The sequence below is a fragment of the Condylura cristata genome, unplaced genomic scaffold (genome assembly GCF_000260355.1).
Source record: "Condylura cristata isolate star-nosed mole 26May11 unplaced genomic scaffold, ConCri1.0 scaffold00002, whole genome shotgun sequence".
NCBI classification, from domain to species: domain Eukaryota; kingdom Metazoa; phylum Chordata; class Mammalia; order Eulipotyphla; family Talpidae; genus Condylura; species Condylura cristata.
The window spans coordinates 22,460,676-22,479,875 of NW_004567103.1; the positions used below are offsets into that span (position 1 = coordinate 22,460,676).

The 19,200-nt window shown below is 36.1% G+C and overlaps 1 protein-coding gene across 2 annotated transcripts in view; it reads right to left on the reverse strand.

Annotated features, from left to right (window-relative positions):
• The window catches only part of PARD3B (par-3 family cell polarity regulator beta), a 489,342-nt gene that overhangs the window by 423,665 nt on the left and 46,477 nt on the right, over positions 1–19,200 (reverse strand). For both annotated transcript variants that reach the window (XM_012727531.1, XM_012727528.1), the window contains exons 2-5: positions 15,295–15,380; positions 10,018–10,104; positions 4,186–4,311; positions 1,656–2,014 (exon numbers count right to left, since the gene is read on the reverse strand). In XM_012727531.1, coding sequence (XP_012582985.1) covers positions 1,656–2,014; positions 4,186–4,311; positions 10,018–10,100 — 568 coding nt within the window. In that variant the 5' untranslated portion in view covers positions 10,101–10,104; positions 15,295–15,380. The remainder of the gene's footprint in view (positions 1–1,655; positions 2,015–4,185; positions 4,312–10,017; positions 10,105–15,294; positions 15,381–19,200) is intronic.

Here is a 19,200-nt window from a genome sequence, read left to right on the forward strand (position 1 = left end):
TATTTCTGGATCTCTAGTTGCTGTCAGATTAATCATTCCCAAGTAGTTGGTATTATATTACACACAATGATACAAAATACTATTAGAAAATATTATTTTTGCATTCAAAGATTTCAAATGCATTTATTTTATAAATTTTTTACACTATTTTTCTTCATTTTGTACATTATTTCATTTCAGTTGTAATCCCCATGAACTTCCCATCACTACTTCACCCATGTGCCATCACCATAGTCCCATGCTATTCCCGCCCACATTTTGGTCTTATTCCCCTCTCTTCCCCCCATAGAATGTCTCTGATCTGTAGTTGTTAGCTGATGTTCTTTTTCACTTTATTAAATTTTCTCTCTCTATATATATATAATTTTTTTTTCTCCTGTTCCCTTACATTGCTGCCATGAGTGAAATCATCTGGTATTTTTCCTTTTCTTTCTGGCTTATTTCATGAAGCATGATTTTTTTTTCCCAGTTCCATCTATATTGCCGCAAATGGCATGCGTTTATCTTTTTCGATTGCTGAGTAATATTCCATCATGTATATATACCACATCTTCTTGATCCAGTCATCAATTTTGGGGATGTCTAATGTACTTTTAAGGTCACATAGTATGATTCACTCATGTATCACCTGAGCACTCAAACATTTGTCATATAAACAGCTGGATAATTCATACCAAAAAACTACCACTGATACAGTTAAATGAAAAACCTAAGTGCTAAGCATACCTGATTATCTGTGAATCCTAGACAATTAATTTTATTTCCAAAATAGAATTCTTATAGGGGGGTGAAAACTTGACCAGAAGAGCTTTCTAGAATACTCTCTATACCAGATTAAAGGTACCTATTACTTGCTTTTGATATGTGCTAATAGATATGTCAAGGCTACGTTGGATCAAAGCCATAGAAGACTTTGTTAGTTCAGACAGTAATCTGTGATTATTTGTCTTTGAATTGAGCATTAAAAATTACATAGCAATACAGGAGATTGGAGTGTGGGAAGTAATTGTCAGATGTTACAAAACACAAAACCACAGAATTTATGTGTATGCATAATACTGCATAAATATACATATATACACAAGATCTAATTTCATTGATATGTGATTGCAATAGATAGAAACATTGAAAAGGATGAGGGAAGTTACGCATACTCTTGAAATTAAAAACACTTTGAGAAATTGTAATATTAAATAAGTTAAATTAATAATTATTACATACTTCGTTTCAGAGGAGCAAAACTTTGCTGACATCAAATTTTTAAAAGATGAGAAAAAAATGATTCTTGGACTTCATCTAAATGATGCCTCGAAAATTATTCCTCATAACAGCGACATCTGAATTTTCATGCCTATTAAGCCTATTAAGTTCTCATATCATATTTATCTGTTTCCGTCAAGTTTTGCAATGATTCTCTTGATTCCACAACATGTACATATTATCTTCCTATTTCAAAAAGCTATACTTCCCAGAAGGAAAAACTCAGAAAGTACTATAATTTCTTGAAATTTCAGTTACCTAGGTGTACACTTACATCTACTCTTTGATACAATTAAATGAAGATAGAATTAACAAAATTAGCCTTAATGCATTTCTCTTAACCAATTTTCCATGTTTCAATAATAGAATGTTATTAAGCATAATTCACTAATTACCTTTCTTTAGGTCAATCTTAATTTTCTTCGCACTTTTCTTACTGCCAAATCCCATGAGAGGAGAGAGTGAGGGAGATGGTGGCTTTCTAGGCACTCTTGGCACTCGGGGGCTCTTGCTTTGCTGCAGTGAATTTGGTGCATCTTCTTCAGGACTTCTCGCTTCTGTGAGACTTCCTGTCTTTAGTCTGGATTTTCCCTGGGTGGAAGGTGGCACTTTTGCTTTCAAAGCACCATCACAGCTACCAAAAATGCTAAGTGGTGCAATGACTGACTTTTCATACTGTTCACGGTTTTGAGGTGGAAGCACACAGAGGAGGACACTTGGAGATCTCATCGCCTGCCGAAAGACATCTTGAGCCCTTGAAAGAGTTAGGAAAGACACTGAATTCTGGCTCACATCTAAAGTTGCCCCCATGCAATGGGGTTTGCATACACAAAGATGTTATCCTTGTGATAATATGACATTGTCAGCCGAATACTGGTTTCACTTCCTACCTATCTGCTAGGTGTCCCTGCACTGGGAGACACATGCACTATGAACTGCATACTTCTCTCACTTAATCTTCTGAAAAATCATGTTAGATGAGTACAGTTGACTCTCATTTTGCAAACTGAGGAAATTGAGCTTCAAAAAGACTAACCAACAGCTATTTTTCAAATTGTATGATTTTTATATTAAGTTACATTGGTATGTGATAGCTAATATGATTCAGACGTATACATTCACATCTCTTCAGCTATTGTTTTTAAATAGCTCTAAATCTGAAAATCAATTCAAAGTGAATGCTGACATGTAAAAATATGCTTTAATTTAGATAAAAATCATTTGCTTTCATGATTTAGTTTACCAATTAATTTCCTTCTTATGTTTTGCTCTAAAGTATAGGTCATATCTAAAGTGAATTGTGTTTCAAAAATTCATTTTTGACATGAGCCTTTCCTCATGGAGATACATGGTAGGTGCCTTGGTTGTGTGAACTGTCACAGTGAATGGTCCATCCGATTCTCATCCCTGTAATTCTATAATACAGATCCTGTATTTTTAACTTTTTTTTTTTTTGTCTTAGCACTTTGTGTTCATCTTCAATTTTCTTGCTAGCTTTTTTCTCTTCCTCTTTCTGCTATATGAGTAGGTAAAAACAACTACCTGCCCCAGCCTGTCTTGTCAAAATGAGATGTAAGTGGAGGGGTTAAGGAAGAGATATTTTTCTGAGGACCAGTAACTCTTTTTATCTCCTGTATTTCTTACCAATTTCTTAAAACTCAGAAAGAGGAACTGCACTCTGTTTGCCATCTTGTGACGATGATACAATGAAAAGACAGTAGTCAACTAAGTAGGACTATAATGCAGAGGGAGGAAAGATGGCTGTCTTGCTGCTGACTATGGAATTGCCCTCCCAGGTCTGGCCTGCAACTCTGCACTCACTAATCCTTTGGAAGAGTGAAGTTTAATCTTGACTAAGGTGCCTTTCTGTCAGTTTTTTGTTATTAGCAATCAAATCAAATAACAAACAGTTATGACTGCTGAGCCTCCTTCCCTTCCCCAAATGCTTATTACTGCACATTCCAGGAAATAAGAGAGAAGACACCATATACATAACCCCACTTCTGTGGTCAGTTCCTTGACTTGGGGCCAATTCCAACTCCATCCTACCTGTATGCTACATTAACATAAGCTAAATGTTCTCAGTTTCCACCACAATAAACAAGAGGTAATAAGATGTTCCATGTACATGTAAAAAGCACAGTGATACTAAAAATATTTTGTCTAATATGTATTATTCTAAGAAAGGAACTCTCATGGCTTCATGTATTTCCACACTTAAACAACCCGTGTGCACTGCCTCTATCTATAATCCATGCAGTGTCTTCCATAAAAACACCGATAGTGACAACTACCAGCCACAGAGAAGACATAAAGTGACTTGTTTTAGTTAGAAACAAGAGAGGCTGGTGATGATCATTATTGAGAAGTATTAGTACTTATTTTATATGTCAGCATGCCATTAAAAATATGCACCAGATGGCTTCACACGTTGACCATCAAATATAAGAACCTATATTTGGAATAATTTCATGGGAAAGAAATGAATTATTGAGGGGGTATACTTTAATTTTTTTTTCACTTGTTTCTATCAGTCCTCACAGACATCTCTCACAGATATTTATTTTAAGAAATATTGTTAATTAATAAGTCGAGCTAATGGTCTGTGAAGGGAGTCATTAAATAGCAGTCTAGGTGACCCGTATCCCAAGAAAAACAAACCTATCTATTGATGCCCCAGAAAAGCAGCAGGCAGAAGGCTGCTGTGTTCTGTGCTTTACATTCTCAGGGTGGGGTGGGGAGACACATGCGGCCACCTCTGAGAATGCTAAGACACCAGATGCCTTTGAGAATGAATGTCCTGGGGTCATTCAAAGGGAACTGACCTGAAATTCTGCCTATAATTTTGATCATAATGAGCTCCGTAATGATTACAAGCATTCTAGGGATCAATAAAGCAATCGAAACAATAAAGAAAATGCTTACTGAGCAAAGGTTTTATCTGTGAGGTCCACATTGTTGATTTTTATAATACATTCATTTTCGTGAAACAGACCCTCCTGCTTGGACCTGCTGTTTTCTTCAATGCCACGGATGAAGAGTCCCAGAATCCTAAATGCAAAATTTTGGTTGAAATAAAATTACTGGATGATAATGTATTAATTATTTCTCTACTTGTAATTATTCATAAATAAGTATTGACTTCTACTTATGAAGAAATATTATGCTTTCTATTCAGTCAACTGTTATTGAAATGCTTAGTTAAAACTAAAACAATTCACTAAAAGAAAAAAAATTCCTTTAAGACAAATATACACAAACACCAGTACATTCATCTGCAATCTCATTTCTCTTGACTGCAGTAAACTTAGAAAGGGACAAGGCAGCTCAGTGTAGTTGAGCACACAAAGGACTTGTGCTTTGTAGAAGTGAAGCTTGAGTTAGGGCAAGGGGGTGTCTTGAAGTTTAGCAATGAGAGAGCATAATGCATTCACTGTATGATTTTTGCAGTCTTACTACCTGTCCCAATAATTTCTGCTTTAAGAAGTACACAAACATTTAAGTACAGATCGCATTACTCTATATAGAATATACTTGAGTCCATTTGTTAGAGTCACTGAATGAACAACGTTGAGTGTTCTCTGAATGTTTGGGATAGAGAGGTATGAACCAGGAAAAGGTTCAAAATTTCAAAATTTTGGGCCCCACATGGTGCATGATGGGTTAAAACACAGGACTATAAAGCTATCTGAAGCCACTGTAGCATGAGTTCTATCCCTCGCCAGGGAGGTGATCCACTGGGAGCGGTAGACTTCTCCTTTCTCGCCCGCTGCTCCCCTCAGCAGTGTACTACGTCGATCTGCCTGTTCTGCTCCCTGCTCTGTCACTGGTGGATCCTCTCACCTTTCACACCTCTGGCCTATACCCTAGTTCTTATATGCATAAATAAATAAATCTTTTAAAAATAAAATAAAATTTCAAAAGTCTAGAGTCTCCCTAGGAGGATTTGAAGAGTAAGTGGGATACAATTTATATTAGAAGATTGAGTAGAATTTGGATGGGAGATGGCATGGCCACGGGTGTGGGGGGCCCATATGTCTGGGTGAGTCAAGCCTGTGCTAGCTCCTACAAGGAGCTAACCGTAGATGGGGAGCCAGAGCCACCCAAAGAGTCCACTTGACAATGCACTTCATCTAATGAGGCTAGAGTAGCACCCCTAGCCCAGCCACTTCATATGAGCACAAGACAGTCATGAAGAAGGCGGAGGAAGCTTTGGGGTAGTTCTATGAAACTTCAACCAGGAAGGGTCCAGATTTAGAGAGGCTAGTGGTGTTTTGAGGCTGTGGCTTAGGGTCAGGAGGGGAGGGAGTTGGAGAACGAAAGGAGAAAGAAGACTGATTACAGCAATAAGAATAAGGAGTTAAATTGTTAAGTGTGTGTTTCTCTATTACACACTAGTAATGTCTAAACGAAAACAAGAGAGAAATTAAAATTGAATACAGCGTGGCTACTTCTTCTTGGAGGGCTTCCCTATCTTGGGACATGTGAGGGTCTCCACATGTCCCAGAGTAAGAAAAATAGGTGTCTGTCTCCAAGAGCAGCCTGCTGGGTGTGGAGAAGCTGCCCCTTCCTCTTGTTTTTTGTTTTAGTTTGTCATTTCTTTTGGTAAGGGCATCTTGCGTGAGATGACACGTCTCTTTAAATCTCAACTCTAAATAAAACATGAGCACATTTTGTGTGTGAATAATGGGGCCCACCACAGAAAAGGGCAATCTCTAAAGCAAGCACGGGGAAAAAACACCTTCCTGTTTGGCACAGCCACAAAGTGGAGCCTCTTTCTCCAAGCCCTCAGTTCCTCTAATGAGCTCGTGTCATCTCAGGACTGTAAGAGGAGAGGCACGGGTGGTGATATTTAGATCTCTGCTTCAAAAAAGTTAAATGAATCCAGTATGCTGATGAAGGAGAGACAACAGCGAATAGTCAGGCTGCCTAAGCGCAGGGTCAGGGGGACCCGTGAGTTGAGAGGGGCTGTGCAGGGCCAGGGGGACCCGTGAGTTGAGAGGGGCTGTGCTTTATCGCCTCATTTCAGCAGGTGAGTAAATCACACATTCTGAATGGATGAGAAAAGGGGCCAGAGTCACTGTTTGATAAAAGATCGGGGACTCAAAGGAATATTTTTAAGGCACTAATACCTTAATCTTGTAACATAATATTAAAAATTGAATTATTTGACACGCAAAACCAGAAAAGAGCTAGAACAAAATAGTGTTTCTTTCTTAAATTAAACAACCCTTGTCTAGTTCACATTTTGGATTTTTGTTATGGTGGATTCACAATAATGTGATCCATTAAGAGGCTCACATGTGGTTATAAACTAGTTTATGTAAGCGATATTTTTTTTAACAAGCATTCAAGTCTTCCTTTAATTTAATTCAGTACATCATCAGTCATGTAATGTTACTCCCTAGGATTTAATTTCACATTTTGGGAGATGAATTAATTCTTTCAGGCCACTGGGTTACAATTTAGCTGGCATATTACAGCTGGAGTATGCTATGTGAGCCTCACTGATCTAAATAACCTAACTTTCCATGAAAAATTTATTGACAGAATAAGCTCAACTGTAAAACTCATGTGTCAGAGGTAATTTTAGTAGAATGTAAAAGTGACTGATTTTATTAGTTAGGTCCCTGGAAACAACCTACTCCTGCCTCCCTGTCCCATAGAAAGGATGGCTTTCTCCACTTTGATTTCATCCAGACAGTATGAGGAGACCCACAAAAGAATCTCACCTTTGCTTCTTTGCTCCAAACTGGAAGATTGGGGTAGCTCTCTTGTTTGGGGTCAGGCAAGCCAGTTAATTTGGATGCAGGAGCAGTGATAAACAATGCTGAAATCCCCCACCCCTCAAAACAAGAGGGGTCACAATGGCTTCTTACTCTTCTGACAACAACTGAAACCAGAGTCTATGCTCTCCTGGCCCCTTCTGCTCTCTGCTGTTCACTCCACCTCTGTCCTTCTGCTCCCTCAACATTTCTGTCCAAACCAGTTCTCTTCTCACATTCCTGTCAGTCTGCACCCACCCCTTCATTTCGCTCACGTTTAGCTGTCTTTACTATCAAACCAAGGAACGACATGCAGTCTCTAGATACTGAAAACCAGATTTCTTGCTTTTGATTCTAAAAAAGCAATTAAAAAAATGAAATGATGTTGCTCTTTACTTGCGGGGACTCTTTTTGTTTTTTTTTTTTTTTGTGTGTGTGTGTATATATTTGTCATTTTTTACTCTGTTATCAAATCTGAGCCTTTGGCACCCAGTGCTGCAGTGTCTAATGAATCCACAAAAGGCTCAATCTTGTACAGCAGCCACTGCATTGTACTGGGTGTGCTACCTTAGATTAGGTTTCTTATTCAACAACAGGTGTGGCAGTATTTTTCTAAAAGAAAAAAGGAAAAAGTGGAAGGCAAAGCCAATTACAGTAGTCTTAGTAAAGAATTAAATGTAAACTCTAATTTAAAATAATGACACAAACCAATAAATGAGAGGAAATTAAGAACTAAGTATACCATTATGACCTTACCGCACTCTCACTGCCCGGCTCACACAGTGAAACCAGATGGCGTTATGAAGTCAGACACTTGTCTGACACGCTCACTACTCAGTTGCATCTAGACACATGGGTTGAGTTAAGTGTGCTGTTTCAGCCTGTACTCATTACTTCTTAACTTTTATTGGCTCATGTCTCCACTTCCATATTATTTTTTTATGTTTTTTAATCAAATTTCCTTTCTATAATACTAGTGTATAGGAAAGAAAATTATGCAACTATTTCACCAAGTTATTGAATATTTCACCATGAACTTATAAAACTTCATTTCTGAACCAGGCTTTTTTTTTGTTTAAGCCCAAATCATAATAATATGGATAATTTACACATCCATATGTCATGCGTTTTACAGGGAGCTTTCACATTTTTAATGTCATTTAATCCCCGCAGCCATGATATTAACAACTTACAAGAGGTGGAATTAGGAACTTGTGCAGGCTTATGAAAAAAAAAAAAAAAGAAGAAGAAGAAAGAACACTGAGATTCAAGAGTGCTCTAAGGCCAACATGCCTTCCATGATTATACCAGGTTTATCCCAGAAATCAGAGCCAGGAAGGAGATTGGAGGAAATCACTAAATTACACTGTGTTCTCCTCATTTGAACAGAGAAGGTGAATTCTTGTCTGTAGGGTCAACCTGTTTTCCAAACTATTGAAAATGAAGTCTGCTGACTGTCACATTGTATATTTCTTCATGTTTTGGAAATTGGGATGATCTTAAGTTCTATTCTACCTTCATTAAGCTAAAGGGCTGGTAATTTAACCGCTGTGATATTTCACAAAGCTCTATCAGTGCACTTCTGCCAAAAGCCATTAGAATTTCTTGTGACAACTGGGTAAATACTCACCCTGTCTATCAAAAACCACCTCAGCTTGTCCTGTGCTGTAACCCATAACATTTATAAACACGCTTATTAACGCACACAGGAAATGAGACAATAAGAGCCACTAGCTTTTCAGCACAATGCCTTTTAGGGAGGATTCATTTCAGCAAAAACTTGGCATCAGATGTTATTTGCAAAAAAATGGTGATGACTTTGCAATTACAGGTAGCAGATGGCTACCTGCTAAAAAAGATGCCAACCAAAATATCATCACTAAACCTGTTCTTCCCACTATAAGGCAGACTGAATTGAATAAATATTCAGAACCAATAAATTAATATTATATCACCTTTGGGAACTTTTTGTTTTAGAAAGAACCATGAAATCAGGGCCAGTCAGGAAACCTGGATTTTATGTGATTCTGAGAGAATCAACGAACTTTTCTGGTCTTTGATCTCCTAAACTAAAATGAGGCTTTCTGTCTTCTCAAAGATTCATTTAATTGAAGTAAGTAAATTTAGCAAGTTAATATCAGTGAGAAACTGATTTCCTTTTAAGTTTCTGGTAGCCCTTGTCATTATCAATCATGTTCTAAAGGCAGTCATTTTACTGAAAAATGACATAATACCTAATAGGAGTTTTGTAAAGCATTCATGATGTACTAACATTAAATCTCAGGCACACACCATAATTTCTATGAAAAAACAAGCTTTATAACCAGTTAGGTACATATGCACTTCAAGAAATGCTGAAACAATCTACCTGATCACTTACCAGCAGAGATTTAATGATATATTGTCTCTAAAATTCTATAACTTGTAACAAATCATTTAAAATGATTATTGCAGAAAAAAATTAAATAGCTTGCTGTTTATTTTCCTTACCATGGCCGCATCATTAAAACATGCACAGTTTTTTTATGTAGCTAATTCTAATATAAGAATATTTATTCTAAGCTCTTTATGCCTTAGGACTATCAGGAAATATTAACTTGGAATTACTATATTCACTTGTAGAGGTGTATTCTGAAACAGCAAAAATTTTAGCTGCATATTATCTAACAATATGTTTAAACCTTTGCCAAGGATTTTGTTTATTATATCCCACTAAGAATATTTTACAAACTTCCTAATAAGAATACTTTAAGAAAGTACTTCATAATTAATTATAATGTAGAAACTGGTTAATTTTTTTATTTTCAATTGCATCTTAGCAGTAAATTACTTTTTGTTGTTGTTTCTAAGTGGCCAATAGAAGCATATCTTAAAGTTTCCATCTGGACAACAGAGATATGCACGTAATCCTCTTCTAAAACACGTTTGGGAAAATGAACTTAAGTCAAGATTTTCATTTTCATGAGCTTCTGATAGAGGAAAAACATCTTACCTTCCACTCAAAGAAGAAAAGAAGGGTACTACATGTATCCCCAAGGGTCCTCCTTCCCCAGAAATCTCCACTGTTCTTGTCATATCACTGGGGCAGAAAAATATAAGAGCATAGATGAGTCACTGCTAAGAAAACAGATAAGGCACATTAAAAAACAAACAAACAAAAACATTAGGGTTATTTCATCCACTGTAAATTAAATAGTAGGGATAAAAATCAAACATGATGTGTTCAGAAGATCTAGGAAATCAAACATTTAAAAGAATACCAGATTTCTCATTTTTTTCCCCTAGAAGAGGAACAAGTGGAAATAACTACCTGCAAAAATAATTTCCTACTTAACCTACTCTTCATAAATCAACATATTAAAAAGAGGTACACCAAAATGAAATATCTCCCCATTAAGACACACTCAAAAGTTTTTGTTCACAGGATAAAATCCATGGAATTAAGCATATATATGTTTAAGGAGAAACAGAAAAAGGAAATAAAATGTGTTTATAAGAAAAAAAATGGCACAAAATTACATTTGGAACTGTGAAGACAGTCAGTAATATGTGTGAGTATGTTCAAAGCATTATAAATGAAAACTCAAATATGTCTTTCAATAAGGAATCAGTTGTATTCAAAGGAACAATTCCAAATTTTCACCTCCAGTTTTTTTTTTTTTTTTTTAGGTAGAAAAAGAGATCACAAAGCCTGGAGAAAATGTATTATAGCAAGAAATAGAAAGCCTGACCCACCTAACCTATCCCAGATTAAGGAAAGGATGTGCCCGGAAACATTAATGGGTTAGCATATGATTGAAATATACAAGAATTGAGAGCTTTTGAGTAGTAAAAAGTGTAACTAACAAGTTTTTATAAAGATAAAAAATAATAGCTGAGAACAATTATTGGCTCTTTCAATGTAAGAAAAAATAAAATTGCCAGAGGAAAGATGATAAAGTTGAAGGAAACATGCCCCCCTATGGAAATCGTAAGCAGGTCTCAGTTGTTTCCTATTTACATGAAAATGACCTGAAATTAGATGTCAAATTAAAAGCCACAGCTCTACAAATGCTTTTCTGCTCCAAACTGAAAATGGTGGAATTTAGACTCCTTGCTAGAAAGTTGAAGACAGCATGAAGAAAGTAAAATGTTTGATGAAATCATTCTGCATGAGGTAGTCCTTAAATTATCAGAAATCTAAAATAAATACATTAAATACATTATCACCAGTGGATTTTATTTTTAATGTTTTCATTGCAAATCTGTTACCATTAAGAACTGCAAAAAAAAAAAAATCATGTCCATTTCCAACAGATGTGGAAAATAATGAAAGTTCTAGTCTGATAATAAATTTCAAATGAGTTGTTTTATTCAGATTTTGTTGATAAACTTGAAACTTGTTTAGTCAAGCACTTTCCACCAGGTTATATTAGAAGTCTGGAATAAAGTTAGAAAGAAAGCACATCTTAGAACAGTAATATCTTTGTATAGAACACATATTCTCTTTACGTTTTCTATATTTTTGAGTAGAATGGACATTTATATGAATGTTTGTATTTGAACACTATACATAGTTATATATAACAAATATTGAGTGTGAAATGCTTGGTGATTGGAAGGCTGCCTATTTTTTTTTTTTAAAGATTTATTTATTTATTCATACAGAACTGGGGTATAGGCCAGAGATGCGGAGGGTGAGAGGATTCACCAGTGACAGAGTGGGGAGCAGAATAGGCAGATCGACAAAGTACACTGCTGATGGGAGCAGCGGGCGGGTCAGGAGAGGTCTGCCTCGCCATGTGGTCTCCTCCGGGGCAGGCGGGGATCGAACTCATGTGGAAGTGGCTTTAGCTTCTTGGTGCTGTGCTTTAACCCGCTGCGCCACCAGGGAGGGCCGGCTGCCTAGTTTTTAATGACACACAAGGCAATAATTTTTACATAACAAAGTTACAGTGCATTTGTAGATATTTAAAGAAACTAAACTTAAAGAATTTACATTTGGCCCTCCCTGCTGGCTCAAAGGGTTAGGAGGGTGCACTACAAGCTGGCCACAGCCTCTTCAGTGCAAGTTAGATCCCCAGTGGCAGACCTCTTCCTGAACCGCCTGCTGCTCCCCTCCGCAGTGTACTTCTTCTATCTGCCTGTTCTGCTCCTCTGTCTCTGGTGAAGCCTCTCACCACCCCTGCACCTCTGGCCTGTCACCCAATTCTGTATGAATAAATAAATCTTTAATAAAACAAAAAATAAAGAATTTACATTCTAGGGTTACGATATTGTTTTAAAAGAACTTTAAAAAGAGGCTAAAATTTTCTTTAACCATCAAAAACATTATCTCTAAATTTAAATTTTAATAGTTTTTTACTCAGAGTATAATCTTTCTTCACAAAAGTATTTTAACACCTACAAGCTGATGAAAGTCATATGTAATATATAAGGCTTTGTAATTAAAGTGTTTAGTCTAGTATAGGCTTCAAGCTTTCAGCTTAAGAATTTTAGATTCTCAGTGTTTTTTTTTTCTTTTTTTATGGATTCTCAATATTTTTTTCTATTTTGCAAATATTTCTTTACCACACTGAAAACCCTTCCTGTAAAATATAATAAATTATATTTATTATAATGTTCTTTAGGAATTATCAATTATTTTTATCTTTCCATTCACTTAAAGTAAATTTGCTCAAGTAATCAACCTTGTTTCAAAATACTAAAACTTTATGGGGTGGGGGATGCAGTCTGATGGTTCATTTTTACTCTGCAAAAATCCATTCTTTAATATTCCAGAGCAAAACATTCATGGTATCATTACACATGATAGTCACAGTTATTTGGCTGGAAGAATATCTGACAACTGCTAAATTACCGTTACAAAATATTACCCCAGAAGAAAAGCGTGAAAGACTATTTTGTTGGTTGTACTATAAAGACACTTACAGAGAATTAGATTTATAAAACATAGACCAACATTGTAAGTTTTACACAGAACATGTGTAAACATGCTCTCTGTAAAACTTCTACAATTTGTTTCAAAATGGAAAGAAAGGCATTTCAAAGGGAGTCTCACAGACCAACCCATGTTTTTATTGAAAAGGAGAAAAAAAACACCTCAGTGTTATATGTACCTGATGGAGTTCTGTAGAAATCTCTGTATATATACACTTCATGAAAGATAAACACTCAAAGTAGGGCTGGACACAGTTATTTGAATATATATTTCACATGCAAGATTTTATTAAGATGTGAAAATATGCTATTAATGCTATTTGTTTAAGCAAACTGCAGAGCTGGGCTCAGGGACCAGTGAGCAGGATATACACAGATTTATTTATATTTTAGAGGTGGACTGAGAATGGAAAAATGTAGAAAATGAAGTGGAAAGAATATTTTAGCTGTGAAAGGAAAAGGAATTGGCAGCTTCTTGTGAAACACAGACAAAATATCGACTGGAGTAAAGGAAAAACATGCATCTACAAAGAAAAGTCCGAAGGATTTAACTAAAGTCAAAATAGCTAACTTAATACAATTCTCTGTCATGCCAAAACAAAAGCAGATAGTCTCAAAGCATTAGTGCCAATAGCTAATATTAAGCAAGTGAAATGTGATATGACCCATTGACACAACTGATTGAAATAGCCAAGGAACCAGTTGTTAATGGTCTAAGTGGCTGGGGACAAAACTATGGTTGAGTGTAGATGGCCTGGCTAAATAGCAGACTATTATGAACAGTTCTGCTGCAAGAAGCAGATGGAAAGCGCTTCATTTAGTTTCCATCCAGAAGAAAGATGTGAAGCTTGAGGGTAAGAATACAGCAGGAGCTGCAGATGTTTGCAGGCCTAATTTCTTTACACAAAGCAAAGATTTTGAGCATACAATTCAGGGAAAGACCACTCATCTTTGGCAAGGGAGAGATAGGACAGAGGGGAGATGCTTGTTTCAGAAGTAAGTCATGATTTGCATATGAAATTAGAGATTAGAGAGAAAATGACATGTAGTCAGGTGTCTGAGTAAATCATTGAAAGTATCAGTGTCCTGATTTGTACAATGAGGTATGATAAATTCCTAACAAAGTTGTTAATTTTAAAGAAAAAAATAGAGAACACACGTACATTTTATGTATAGTAGCAGATAATATGTATGTATAACTTTCAGCTATTGCACAATTAGTAGAACTTTGAGAGCAAGCAAGCATATAAATTAAAAGGGAATAGTTACCTCAATCTTAGAAACTTTTTAAACTGATTTTTTTTTAATTGAATAGTGTAGAATTGAAGAACACATTTTCTTTTGGATTCCTGATGTAGAGAAGATACATGGCTTGTAATAAATGGATAGAAGGCATGCCAAGGGATGGTTAGATAATATTTGAAAAATAGCTAATTCATGTAAAATCCTTCACTATTCATAACTGGGATGAAAGAAGGAATATGTTGACTGAGTAAGCATTAATCTCAGAAGCATCAACTTCTAGTGCTAAAGCCAGCAACCTATTAAATTAGTTTCCTTATGCAAAATTTGAATAATCTTAGAAAAGACAATGATATGACAATAATCATACTAATAACAAAGATGACGATAAGTTAATGGCAGCAACAGCAGCTTATTGAGGGCTTACTCCACACAGACACCACTCAAAGAACTTTGCATATGATAATTCATTTAATCGTCATGTCAATCCTCAGAAGAGGTTTTACATTTCTAGTTTATAGACTAAAAACTAAGGCAAACAGAGATGAGTAAATTGCCTAAGCTCATAGAATCAGTAAGCAGCAGAAAAGGGAGCTGAATTCCAGCAGTACGAAAGAAAGCCTGAACTGGGCATTAAGTCTGAGGAATGAAAACATTGTTAAGCATGAGAACAGCTATTTTGTACAATGAGTTATTTTCATTAAAAACATGAAAAGTCATGGTCAACAGACTGAATTTATTTTGTGTACATCAAGGAAAATGTTGTGGGTCTGTTAAAACACAAAGCAAGGCGACATTCAAAGAACAAATGTCAGGAAAACGCTCAACCACAACGAACTATAAAATGTTCACTTTAAACTTATTCAAAGAGAAAAAGTAATCAAATAATCCATTTTGCAGAGAATGTTGGAAAGACTGAGCCTCATCGGTATCTATGTTTGCTAAGAAGTTCTCATATTCTAAAAATCAGAAAAAATTAATATAGCAATTAATTTTAGATTTAGAGCAGGTTTCAATACATTACCCTACTTATCTTCCTCTTTCCTATAAAATAAAAACTTATAAACGATTGGAGAAATAAGCATTACATAGAAATAAATTAGAGTACCTCAATGCATCCTTAGATTTTGGGGATGTCAGTTCTGTCTGTACGCCATTTACAACTTCTCTTTCTTCTAAGTTCTGTGTGGAATTCTGTAATGAAACAAACCCATAAGCATGCAGATGCTATGCATATAGAATTAAATTTTTTAGAACATCTCAAGATAAGTGTGTGAACAGTTTTCCTCAGGATCTACATGTGCAGAATACTTTAATTTCTTTGAAGACTAACAACAGGTGTTAATCTTTTCAATGCTTTCAATGTTCTTTTCTTTCCCTTTTGGTTTCAGAAATACTCAAATGGGCCATTTACACTAGGTAATATGTTAAGAACTTTGGAATAGATCATTTAACTCCCTGCTGCTCAACCATAGCTTTTGGGACTGAGTGTTTTAAGTCAGCTAGGAAAAGGGATACCAAAGGAAAGGTGCCACTGACAGGTGGTGATGTATGAGCTTTAAGATACTGAATTTGCTTGCACCCCCTGATGACAATAAAAATAAAAGAAAGCATAGCCCGTGGGGGAAAAATGTTACTTGGCGTGGTTACTTCTGTCAAAAGTCTAATTGTAATAGTGTAGGAAAATAAATCTGGAATTCTTACTTTGCTTGCGACTTTGATGCTGAGATAATCTTCAGCCCACAGAAACTAAAATGAGCTACTTAATTTCTAAAACGATAAACACTCTATTACCAGGACAGATGAGGGTCAGAGAGGTCCTATGGCCCAGAACATCGGCAATGTTAAGCTGGATATACTGTAGAGGAGAGCATGGATTCGAGAAAGCATTTATGTAAGACATCAGTTCTGTGTTAATCTTTGGAACTTTACACTAACAGTAATTCTGAAGATACACTACTCCTCACAAACAGTCACACTAGCATTATGAGTACTGGACTTATATTTCACTCAAACAACAAACCACATGGAGGAAGATACATTATCGACAACCACACGTGTAAGCAGAGCATTCGTGGATATAAAGGCATTGTTTCAGCAACAATAAAAAGGCAATATGTGAGATAAGAGGTTGTACTTAAGAGATTGTACACCAATAACTTGAAGAAAAAAGACATTGCATCATAATTCAAGTAGTCATAGTTTATTGAGTAAAATATATATACACACACATATCTAATTTTAGACTGTAACATTTCATGTAGGAGTTTTGATGGTTTTATGAAGGTTTTAGATTTTTAAAATATATATACTTTTCTCTCTATCATGATAAAGAAAGGGAAGAAAGTTTATAAGGGTAGAGAATGCTTTTTAGTTTAAGGTGCCAAATCTTAAAAGATGTCTTTGAAAGCTTTTGCACATTCATATTATGATGAAGGGTTAGATATATGGTTACAGAGAAGAAAGAGAGGGTTAGTCAGGTTATAAAAATAGGTAGACAAATTAACAAATTGTGACTACTGCTCATGACAGGGCTTTTATGACTGCATTTATGTCAAAATAATTGACTTCCTTATTTGTGTCTCTTACACTAGAGGGAGCTCCCTTGAAGGGGAATGATATGACTAGTCCTCTATAAATTAAGCATATAGCAGAAAGAGATTATTTGGGTATGTTAATGGATAAATGAACAAGAGATATAGAACAAATGCAGTCTGGTAAATCCCAAAATTTCACTGATTAAAAAATAAATGAGGCCCTCTTTGGTGGCGCAGCAGGTTAAAGCCCTGCACTAAGAAGCTGAAACCACTTCCGCATGAGTTCGATTCCCGCCTTCCCCGGAGGTGACCACATGGCGTGGCAGACCTCTCCTGACCCGCCCGCTGCTCCCCTCAGCAGTGTACTTCGTCGATCTGCCTTGTTCTGCTCCCCACTCTGTCTCTGGTGAGATATGTCGCCACCCCTGAGTCTCTGGCCTGTACCCCAGTTCTGTATGCACAAATAAATAAATCTTTTAAAAAAATAAATGAACATTATCTCTTGTAGCTGTGAGCAGGATTAAACAGTCACTTAATTGGGGCAGTTCTTAGGTAGAATCTCTCATGATTCTGGAGCTGTAAAACAATCCTTTCTGGCTTGACTGGGGCTTCAAGACCTACTCTTATATTACAAAATTTCATTAAGATACAATTTACAGAGCATTAAAATCATCCTTTAAAAAAAAAGATTTATTTACGCATACAGAATTGGGGTACAGGCCAGAGGTGCAGGGGGTGAGAGGATTCACCAGAGACAGAATGGGGAGCAAAACAGGCCGACTTGATGAAATACACTGCTGAAGGGAGCAGTGGGTGGGCCAGGAGAGGTCTGCAGCTCCATTATGGGTCACCTCAGGGGTGGGATCAAACTCATGCTAAAGTGGCTTTAGCTTCTTATTGCTGTGCTTTATCCCACAGCGCCACAGAGGGCCCTAAAATCATCCTTTTAAGAAGTACAATTCAATCATTTTTAGTTTAGTCATAGAATTTTTGCAACCATCATCACTATCAAATTTTAGAACAATTTCAAATTACCTCCCCCAAAGAAACCCCATTCCCATTAACCATATTTTCCATTCTTCTTGGCCCCCTTCTTCAAACACTGGTGGTAATTACATCCTTTCTGTTTTCTAAGGATCTGCCTATTCTGGACACTCTATATAATAGAATTATTAACATATGTCGTTGCTATCACTTAACATGATGTTCTAGAGCAGCATCCTGCTTTAGTATATGTTAGTGTTTCATTTTGTTCTATAGCCAAATAATGTTCCAGGGTACGCACAGCCCCTGTGTTGTTTCCCCATTCAATCTCTTGATGCACATCTTTCCTATTTATACTTTTGCCTATTATGAAAATTGATGCTATGAAGAGCTGAAATAATGTTCTATTATGATCCGATGCTGCTAAAATCAAGAAGTTCTGCTGGTAATTTTCCTGGGTGCATACCTAGGGGCAGTAGTGTTAGGTCACATGCCAATCCATTTGAACATTCTGAGGAACTGCTGCACTGCCTTCAAAGGTCCACATAATTTTCATTCCAATATGCAATATACTAGTTCCAATTTCTCCGAATTCTTACCTACTTAACAACCAGCTGTTGTTATCCCTTTTAAAAAAATGTTGCCACCCTAGATTAGGAAGGGTTTTGGGGTTTATGTTTCCCTAATCACAAATGCTGAGCATCATTTCAAGTGATTTGAGACATCTGTATATCTTCTTTGGAGAAATATCTGTAATTTTGTTTCTTGTTACAATAGAGATTAGAGTTCCTAAAATATTCTTTATATAAAATGTTTATTAGATGCATGATTTTCACTCGTCCCCCATTCTGTGGACTCTCCTTACCTTCTTCATGTATCATTTGAAGAACAAAAGTTTTAAATTTTAATGAAGTTCAATTTAGATTTTCATTTGTTGCTTGTGTTTTGGTGTTATAGATAAAACTGTCTAATACAACTCACATAGCTTTTCTCCTATATTCCTTTTAATTTTGTTTTGATTTTTCTGCATCCTTTGCAATTACGTGTAATTGTTAGAATCAGCACATCAACTTTGAAAAAGAATAGCAGCTGAATTTTTGATAAGGATAACATTGAATCATTACATCAATTTAGTGTATTACCATCTTAACAACCCAGTCTAACTTATGAACAGCAGACAGTAGAAGTTGATTCAAATAAATACTTTCTTGCTTTGGAATTGAGTGTGGACTTCTATCCCAAGAAAGTCAAGGAAAAAATTGGGATATTTACTAGAAAGTTTTAACTCTATGCCTCTTTGCCCTCTACTGCAACTTTCTAGTTAATCCCTTGGCAAAATATGAAGAAAACAAAACAAAACAAAACTTTCTGGTGCCAGTTATCATCCTACAAGGTTAAAATGACTTTTTCCTGGCCCTCCCTGGTGGCGCAGCGGGTTAAAGCACAGCACTGAGAATCTAAAGCCGCTTCCTCATGAGTTTGATTCCCCGCCT